Consider the following 10,776-nt stretch of genomic DNA (forward strand, 5'->3'; position numbering starts at 1 on the left):
AACCCGCGGCCCTCTTGCTGTGAGGCGACAGTGCTAGCCACTACACCACCGTCCAGAGATTCATGAAGTGCTATTTTTAAATATGCAAATGTTATTAATAAATGTGTATAAATGAGGCTCTAAATGCTGTGTGAACTAACCCCTCTGCATAAAGCTTCATAATATATAGTTTTATTAATAAATGTGTATAAATGATTCTCTGAATGCTGTGTGAACTAACCCCTCTGCATAAAGCTTCATAATATATAGTTTTTATTAATAAATGTGTATAAATGAGTCTCTGAATGCTTTGTGAACTAACCCCTCTGCATAAAGCTTCATAATATATAGTTTTATTAATAAATGTGTATGAATGTATAAATGTGTAAAGTTTGGTGGAGATTTCTGGATCAGAGTCTGAGAACAAATTCATTTTACAGGTGAATGGGGTCAAATAAATTACAATTAAATATCAAAAACTAACTTCCCCAGTTGACACTTAGACAAATATGTTATTACAATTTAAATGCTACGTTTAAAAATGTAAATGAGGCATCACGTAATTACAACTTTTGGTGAATTTAGGAGAAATCGACAGACGTAAACAAACAAAAGTCGTCAAATAAACAACCAAATGTGTATTGTTGACATTTTCTTTCCACCTGACGTGATCATAAACTCTCAACGTTTTCTCCATAACAACAATCACGAGGACAAAAACCAGAACAACCGGCTCGAAGTCACCTGCAGTAAGTCACCTGTCTCCTCGACGATGACGAGGACGAAGAGGCCCTCCAGCTATACAAACGCGGCGTTGCGTAACATCTTCTTTTATTATTTTTATTAAATGTATTATCTCTCTCTGAATCAGTGTCGGGTCACGTCGGGGGGAGAAGGATGTGAGTCAAGAGTTCTGTCGTAATCCACAGGAAACCGTACGACCCCGGACTCGTGTGTGTGTGCGTGTTGTTTGGTTGTTTGAACGTGTGAGTGAGTGTGTGTGTGTGTGTGTGTGTGTGTGTGTGTGTGTGTGTGTGTGTGTGTGTCTCACTGTAAGCAGCAGGAGATTATAGCGCGGCGAGCCAGACTCGGCGCTGCGTTGTACCAATTTGCTCCCTCTTATAAAGGATTGACCCCGTGAACTGCGGCCTAATATAGACCAATAGTCCTTTAATTTGGAAATAAGATGCCATTTGTTGTGTGTGCGTGTGTGTGCGCGTGCGTGTGTGCGTGTCAGCAACTATGCCTCCAGAAACAAAGAGAGCAGCACAACTTAGTATTTTAAAACAATGTGTTTATTAAAAAATATTTACACCGTTAATACAGTTAATATTTTTTTTTAAAACAACCAAAAAGAAAGCAGCTTGGAATGTGAGGTAATATTAATATTATTGAACATTTCATAACATAAAAACACATAAAATGACTTCCGACACCAATGATTATTTATATATATATAAATAATCTTCCCCTCATAGCACCATGTGACCCCCTCCATAGCAGTAGTATTGATCCGTCAAAGTCCACCGCAGCAGCGGGTCTGTCCCGTCCTGACCTCCCGGTATGAAAGCAGGAAATTCCCCCTCAAGTCCTCGTTACGCGCGTGTGTGTGCGTGTGCGCGTGCGTGTTTGACTCATATCTCTTCTCTGCTGATTCACACGCGCACACTTTGAGTCAGCTCAGTCACTTGTTTGGACTCATTTCTCATTTCTGGAGGGTGATTCATCAAAAACGAACTTCCTCTCTCTTCGGTTTCTCCCGCAAACTTTCCGGCCCGTGTGGCTCTCTGAGGCCGGGTTTCTTCTCCGTGACACGGGGTGGGGGGGAGAGAGGGGGGAGAACGGGGGGAGGAGGCTTCGCCTATAGCCCCGACAGGCACGCTCAGATCGACCGGAGAGCTCGCACCACGGTCCCGGTAAATCCCTCTGTCCCGGGGACCGATGTAGGTCAGCTCCTCGGTGCGCGGAAGGGGGGTCGAACCACCCCTTGCGGGTTTGCGAGGGAGTTCAGAATCACTCCGCTCCAAAGTCCAATTGGAGGCTTGTTATGTTCTCCATGCACGCGTTCAGAAAGCGGGTATGACCCGATTTAGAGACAGCGCGGCGAGGGACTCCCCGGCCCCGGCGCGGCAGCTGGTCGGCAGGGCCGCGTGCCGCTCCTCCCCGGGCTCCAGCCTCGCCCTCTTGCTCGGGAGGAAGTCGGGCGCCGCCGCCGCCTTGCCCCGGCGTTTCCTGGACTGCCGCGTCGGGCTCATGTTCTCTTTGTCCTCCGCGAGCTCCCCGTCGGACCCTTCGTCGCCGCTGTCCGGCTCCTCCGAGGGCGGCTCGACGGCGCTCGCCGCCGGCTGCCGGGGCTCGGTCAGAGGCTCCGGCAGCTGCACGGTCTGCTCCACGGGGCCGGTCTCCATCGCCTCCTCCGATGTCGGCGGCGCGCCGCACAGCTCCTCGCACTCCCGGGAGGAGTGATAGATGTCCCGGGCGGACCTCATGACCATGGAGAGCAGGAGGCTGCGGTGGAGCCTCAGCCCGCCTCTCTGGGTCCTGGAGGCGTACAGCTTGCTTATCGACACGGCCAGGATCCGTCTGGCTTCGGCGTTCACTTCCATAGCGGTCGTGGCACTCATTGTTCTCGCTTTTATGCGTAATTACGCACGGTTATTGTGGCACTTTCGCCAACGGCTCGACGAGCTTTATCCGTCCCGAGTTTATTCTCGCGTGTTTTTAAATCCGGTGGGCTCTTTTTGTGGCTCTTCACCGGTTCTTGTACTCGGAGGAATGAGAGCGTAGAAGTAGAAGGGTGGCGTTTTATTTCCTCTTTGACGTAACATGGACTTCATTCCTCAGTAAGTGACAATCAGGCGCCGCCCACACCTGCTGCAGCGCGCGCGCGCACACACACAGGAACACACGCGCACACACACCATCTGTTCCATCTACTGTTTTTCCCACAGTTGATCTCTTTTGTTATTGCTGCTATGCTGCAAGTGATTTATCGCTATACATGTATAGCATTTTATTTATAGTGGAATCAATTCACCAAATTGTTTTGTTACATTTTTCTTTATTTATTACTTTTATCTATTTTTAATAATTATTTTTAATTCAATTTAATTTTGTATTTATATTATTATTTTCTCCCAATGCCACCCTCTTTTCATTAGTTGCATGGGGGGGGGGTGGGGGTGACAAATGTGACAATGACGTCAGCAGGCGGGCAAACACATTATTCACAGCGCATTTATTATTATTATTATTGTTAATTATCGACAACATAAACATAATAAAATTTAAATAAATTAATATGATAAGTTACACGTTTCTTGAGGAAGTTACACTTTATTATTTTTATAAAAGCGAGTTTCGTGTGAAAGACAAACAAAGTCACAAAAAACGACCTTCACGACCCGGAAGTGATCTCTGTTTATTTTCCGGTGAACACGTCCTCGGGAGTTTCTCCCTCTCTCTCGTTCTCACACACACACACACACACGTCACCCACTCGTACGCCTGGACTCCATATATGGTCTATCCGGTAGTAACCCCCCCCACTCCCCCCCTCTCTCTCTCTCCCTGTGGGGACGCGCACAGCGGAAAAGCCATGGCGTGAACGCGCACCCACAGCCCTCCCCCTCGGTGCACGCGGGCACAGCGGTGATGGCGTCATCTCTGCACCATATATGGAGTTGTCACCGGTGACAAATTAGGTTACCAAGCAGCCCCCGAGCCCCGCGATGAGGCGTTCAGGTGCCGATGGGAAATGAACCCTTTCTAGACAGAACGCCCATGCGGCGTCTGCGAAACACGTGACGGCTGCACTTAAAATAGAACATATGGGGTTCGTGCACATTCTTTCATGTTTGCACACCGATCTGAACCTCATTTTGATTATTTTGCAATATATATATTTATTTTTTTAACATGGACATTTATCATTGATACTCATTGCTCATGCAGTGGAACGGAAACTAAAAATAACTCTGGTTTGTTTGTATGCTCTGCTGTAGCTCATACTAAATATCCCTCCTGGGGATAGATATATACTGTATATATGTATATATATATATATATATATATATATATATATATATATAGAGAGAGAGAGAGAGAGAGAGATACACACATACATATATACTGTATACATATATCCCTCCTGGGATGTGTAAATACTGTGTATGTATATATATATATATTTATATATATACATACACAGTATATATATGTATATATACACATATATGTATGTATATATATATATATATATGTGTGTGTAAATAAATATATATATATATATATACTGTATATATATATATATATATATATATATATATGTACATATATATATACTGTATATACATATATATGTATATATATATATACACACACATATATATATATATATATACTGTATATATACATATATATACTGTGTATATATTCAACGCTGGAGACCAGACAGGATGAGCCGATGCGTTTGATGAAGAAAAGGTGACCTGCTGAAAAGCATCTTATAATGCATAATAACATCTTATAATGCATAATAACATCTTATAATGCATAATAACATCTTATATTGCATAATAACATCTTATAATGCATCTTATAATGCATCTTATATTGAATAATAACATCTTATATTGCATAATAACATCTTATAATGCATCTTATATTGCATAATAACATCTTATAATGCATAATAACATCTTATATTGCATAACATCTTATATTGCATAATAACATCTTATAATGCATCTTATAATGCATCTTATATTGAATAATAACATCTTATATTGCATAATAACATCTTATAATGCATAATAACATCTTATAATGCATGACATGACATGACATGAATAAACAAAGGAGAAAAAAACAACTGAGCGTGAGTTGGGGCCTGTATCCGACTGGTCGCCATGGTGACCGTTATGCGTGTGTGACTACGCTGAACACACTGCCTCTGCCCAAGGCCAAATGTGTGTGTCTGTGTGTGTGGGCGGGGCCTGCATTCCCCTCTGTAGTAGAAACACTGGTCGGGAGGACCGGGAAGTGACCCGGTTGTCAACACATGACACGTAACAGGCGGAAACAATTAAACATTCATATAACGATTATCTGATTCACTAACAGCGCTGATCAATAAACTTATAACTTGTTGACAAACACGCAACAGGATCACCGGCGTCGACCTTTTCACCTGAACAGGTTTTCACCAGGTGTTTGTCTCTGGGATGATTCACTGTGAGGCCACGTCATGAGTGTGTGTGTGTGTGTGTGTGTGTGTAATTATATTTTAGTTCCATCTCCTGGACTGAATGCATTCAGCAGCAGCTTGTTGTCGTCGTGGTGGCTCCCTAAAGATGAAAGTAGGTCATCCTTCCAAGCAGCACTTGAAGGCATCATTAAAGAATGAGTCAGGGTGTCTATTTATAGCCCGACACTCCTCACACTGTGTTCCTTTTCTTTGTGTTGCTTCGTTGTTGTGTTGAAAATTAGATTTTTCTCTTCGGTGTCACAGATCTGAGGTCAGCTGAGCTGCACAGCTAAATATTACGAAATATCTCGAGTCCCGCTGGACAAAAAAAACAACATAAACACCCAGAAAAGTTCCAGTTGGCGTTTATTCACGGGACAAATGACACCCACGACTTCTATACAACCAGAGGAGTCACCCCCTGGTGGTCAGGAGAGAGAATGCAGCTTTAACACATGAAGCATAGACTTCTATACAACCAGAGGAGTCGCCCCCTGGTGGTCAGGAGAGAGAATGCAGCTTTAACACATGAAGCATAGACTTCTATACAACCAGAGGAGTCGCCCCCTGGTGGTCAGGAGAGAGAATGCAGCTCTAACACATGAAGCATAGACTTCTATACAACCAGAGGAGTCGCCCCCTGGTGGTCAGGAGAGAGAATGCAGCTTTAACACATGAAGCATAGACTTCTATACAACCAGAGGAGTCGCCCCCTGGTGGTCAGGAGAGAGAATGCAGCTTTAACACATGAAGCATAGACTTCTATACTAATCTGAACTCAAGTCCTCCGTTGGGATCGGTTCTACCAACCGAACGTGCTTCAACCAGACAATCTGATGCCGGTCACAGTTTTAATTCAACATTTAAAACTGAATCAGTCCTTTTACAGAGCTGGGTCGAAAAAATTCAATAATCGCCACCTTCGTTGCTCATATCTGTGATGATATTGACTTTATTAAAAGGGAGGCTGAGATCTTTTAGCATGCTATTGTTAACCACCGCTGGGCCTCACAGCGCCATCTAGTGGGCCGTTGGAGGAGCCGACTGCCAAATAGTTTGGATTCAATTAAAAAAATAAGTTTTTACAATATACAAAGCTAGTTATTTTTTACACATAGGTGAAAAAAAGTCACATTTTAAATAAAGTGCACCATTTCAATGTACGTCTAGGTTCGAATATCACAACAATTGCACTGTTTTTCTGCTGTTTGCTAGCTGACGTGATGTGGCAGTAAACACGACCCTGAACACATTAAATGTTCATACCGGCAGGCGGTCACAGATTTGCATCCTATTTTATTTTTCTTCTCCTTTTATTGTCGTGTTATTACGTCAATTTGTTTTCTCAACAAAAGATTGAGGCTACACGTCGTCCCGGATACCAACCGGTGCTCTTACGTCACACTAGTTTGTGGTCAATTCGTTCACCAACATTGATATATTGTGATCAGGGTCCCCTGAAGGTCTCAATCTGGACAAATACTCCAAACTAAAAGAACCTCTGACTGAAGAAATGAGCCGAGCTTTACTGTGGAGAGGTGCCATGTGACCAGAAAATGAGATTAAATTCAGAGTTGCATGTCGGACTCCTTCCGCGTGCGTTTGAAGAGCGACTTTTTATAACTCCGGCTGTGAATTTTCACAGGAAACGGAGTGAAGGAGGAGGTGAGGGGAGGAGACAGGATGAAGACGGGAAGGAAAGGAAGGGAGGGAGGAAGGAAGGAAGGAGCTGGACCGGGCAGGGTGGGATTGAGAGGAGCACCCCACAGGAATAGAGCTGCATGGGCGGAACAGGAAGGAGGTCCGTGAGCCGCATTGGAGGGTTTGCTGAGCTTTCTTTCTGCTTCCATTGATCCACTCGGCCCCTCTGTGTGAGCGACATGTTGTCATGAAGATCAGATTTCACTTTCCTTTGATTGACAAGCAGATTACATGAGATCTGTGGAAGAGTGACAGTTTGATGAGGGATGACGGTTGAGAGATCCATGTAACCACGGATGGATTACTGAACAGGCCCAACGGGTCCACCGGCCTCAGGGGCCCAACGTGTCGAGGGGCCCCTGGTCTTCACCGAGAAAACGTCACTCAAAGAGCCAGAGTACCAACCAGGAAGAGACGACCACACAGAGAATGATAATAAAACGACTGCAAAGAGATACAAAAAGATTACAGAGACTCCAAATGACCACAAAGAGAAACAAAACAACTACACAGTGACTCAAAATGACCACAAAGAGACACAAAACAACTACAAAGAGACTCAAAATGACCACAAAGAGAAACAAAACAACTACAAAGACACTCAAAATGACCACAAAGAGACACAAAACAACTACACAGTGACTCAAAATGACTACAAAGAGACACAAAACAACTACACAGTGACTCAAAATGACCACAAAGAGACACAAAACAACTACAAAGAGACTCCAAATGACCACAAAGAGAAACAAAACAACTACAAAGACACTCCAAATGACCACAAAGAGACACAAAACAACTACAAAGACACTCAAAATGACCACAAAGAGACACAAAACAACTACAAAGACACTCAAAATGACCACAAAGAGACACAAAACAACTACACAGTGACTCCAAATGACCACAAATAGACACACAACAACTACAAAGACACTCCAAATGACCACAAAGAGAAACAAAACAACTACACAGTGACTCAAAATGACCACAAAGAGACACAAAACAACTACAAAGACACACCAAATGACCACAAAGAGACACAAAACAACTACAAAGACACTCCAAATGACCACAAATAGACACACAACAACTACAAAGACACTCCAAATGACCACAAAGAGACACAAAACAACTACAAAGACACTCAAAATGACCACAAAGAGACACAAAACAACTACAAAGACACTCAAAATGACCACAAAGAGACACAAAACAACTACAAAGACACACCAAATGACCACAAAGAGACACAAAACAACTACAAAGACACTCCAAATGACCACAAATAGACACACAACAACTACAAAGACACTCCAAATGACCACAAAGAGAAACAAAACAACTACACAGTGACTCAAAATGACCACAAAGAGACACAAAACAACTCCAAATACACTCCAAATGACCACAAAGAGACACAAAACAACTACAAAGACACTCCAAATGACCACAAAGAGACACAAAACAACTACAAAGACACTCCAAATGACCACAAAGAGACACAAAACAACTACACAGTGACTCCAAATGACCACAAAGAGAAACAAAATAACTACACAGTGACTCAAAATGACCACAAAGAGACACAAAACAACTACAAAGACACTCCAAATGACCACAAATAGACACACAACAACTACAAAGACACTCCAAATGACCACTAAGAGACACAAAACAACTACAAAGACACTCCAAATGACCACAAAGAGACACAAAACAACTACAAAGACACTCCAAATGACCACAAATAGACACACAACAACTACAAAGACACTCCAAATGACCACAAAGAGAAACAAAACAACTACACAGTGACTCAAAATGACCACAAAGAGACACAAAACAACTCCAAATACACTCCAAATGACCACAAAGAGACACAAAACAACTACACAGTGACTCCAAATGACCACAAAGAGAAACAAAATAACTACACAGTGACTCAAAATGACCACAAAGAGACACAAAACAACTACAAAGACACTCCAAATGACCACAAATAGACACACAACAACTACAAAGACACTCCAAATGACCACAAAGAGACACAAAACAACTACAAAGACACTCCAAATGACCACAAAGAGACACAAAACAACTACAAAGACACTCCAAATGACCACAAAGAGACACAAAACAACTACAAAGACACTCCAAATGACCACAAAGAGACACAAAACAACTACACAGTGACTCCAAATGACCACAAAGAGACACACAACAACTACACAGTGACACAAAATGACCACAAAGAGAAACAAAATAACTACACAGTGACTCAAAATGACCACAAAGAGACACAAAACAACTACAAAGACACTCCAAATGACCACAAATAGACACACAACAACTACAAAGACACTCCAAATGACCACAAAGAGACACAAAACAACTACAAAGACACTCCAAATGACCACAAAGAGACACAAAACAACTACACAGTGACTCCAAATGACCACAAAGAGACACACAACAACTACACAGTGACTCCAAATGACCACAAAGAGACACACAACAACTACAAAGACACTCCAAATGACCACAAAGAGACACAAAACAACTACAAAGACACTCCAAATGACCACAAAGAGACACAAAACAACTACACAGTGACTCAAAATGACCACAAAGAGACACACAATTACAAATACACTCCAAATGACCACAAAGAGACACACAACAACTACAAAGACACTCCAAATGACCACAAAGAGACACAAAACAACTACACAGTGACTCAAAATGACCACAAAGAGACACACAATAACTACAAATACACTCCAAATGACCACAAAGAGACACACAACAACTACAAAGACACTCCAAATGACCACAAAGAGACACAAAACAACTACACAGTGACTCAAAATGACCACAGAGACACAAAACAACTCCAAATACACTCCAAATGACCACACAGAGACACAAAACAACTACAAAGACACTCCAAATGACCACAAAGAGACACAAAACAACTACAAAGACACTCCAAATGACCACAAAGAGACACAAAACAACTACACAGTGACTCCAAATGACCACAAAGAGACACAAAACAACTACACAGTGACTCAAAATGACCACAGAGACACAAAACAACTACACAGTGACTCAAAATGACCACAAAGAGACACACAACAACTACACGAAGAAACCAGTCTAAGTGGGTACCTCTGTATGAAGGTGGTGGTAAAATAGAGAAACTCTGATCTGCATTTTACTGCAAACCCAGGCAGCGGTTGGGCGTTACCATGGCGACTAATCTTACACAGATGTGTACCAGTAACTCCACTTCTTTCCCAATAAGACCTTCTCTCCACATTTACAGCCAGTTCTCCTCCCATACCCATAAATGTGTGTAACATTGGAGACGGTGACGACACAAATCGGGCAAAACCTTTGCAGATGTGTCATTGATCGTAGATATAAAAATGTTACATTATTAAAAAAAATACATTTATTTTAGAATAAATATAAATGACAATATAATTTAACATAACTAGTTTTGTTGTTTGTTCCTGATTAAAAGATTTAAAAAAAAGAAAAGTTTGAGCTCTGTGTGCCAAGAGCGCATGCGCGCAGAGCGAAGCAGGAAGTAAGCATCATGTCGACAGAGGACCCGTTTTTCGTCGTGAAGGGGTAAGAAACGTCCAGAATAAGAGATAAAACGCGCCGCTACCTCGCGCTAATTCAAGCGCGTTCACGTTCAGAGCTCAACGAGACGACGACGTGCGTGTTTTCCTCGAAAAAACAAAAACAAATAAAAAAGTTACGTGAGCGAAGTTGGAGGCTAAAGCCAGCGGTGAGCTAACTAGCAGCGACCCGCAATGACGTGACGTGTGTGT

General features: G+C 42.4%; 2 protein-coding genes across 2 annotated transcripts in view; one reads left to right on the forward strand and one right to left on the reverse strand.

The window, feature by feature from the left end:
- Window positions 1-1,265: 1,265 nt before the first annotated feature.
- On the reverse strand, window positions 1,266-2,816 carry ier2b (immediate early response 2b). The gene has a single exon (XM_034544937.1). It carries the CDS (start codon window positions 2,601-2,603, stop codon window positions 2,046-2,048), a length of 558 nt encoding a protein of 185 aa, XP_034400828.1. The 5' UTR covers window positions 2,604-2,816; the 3' UTR covers window positions 1,266-2,045.
- Window positions 2,817-10,502: 7,686 nt separating this feature from the next.
- The window catches only part of LOC117733371 (syntaxin-10), a 5,625-nt gene continuing 5,351 nt past the window's right edge, over window positions 10,503-10,776 (forward strand). Inside the window, exon 1 of the mRNA XM_034536972.1 lies at window positions 10,503-10,570. Coding sequence (XP_034392863.1) covers window positions 10,536-10,570 — 35 coding nt within the window. The 5' untranslated portion in view covers window positions 10,503-10,535. The remainder of the gene's footprint in view (window positions 10,571-10,776) is intronic.

Source organism: Cyclopterus lumpus, chromosome 1, assembly GCF_009769545.1.
Source record: "Cyclopterus lumpus isolate fCycLum1 chromosome 1, fCycLum1.pri, whole genome shotgun sequence".
Lineage (NCBI taxonomy): Eukaryota > Metazoa > Chordata > Actinopteri > Perciformes > Cyclopteridae > Cyclopterus > Cyclopterus lumpus.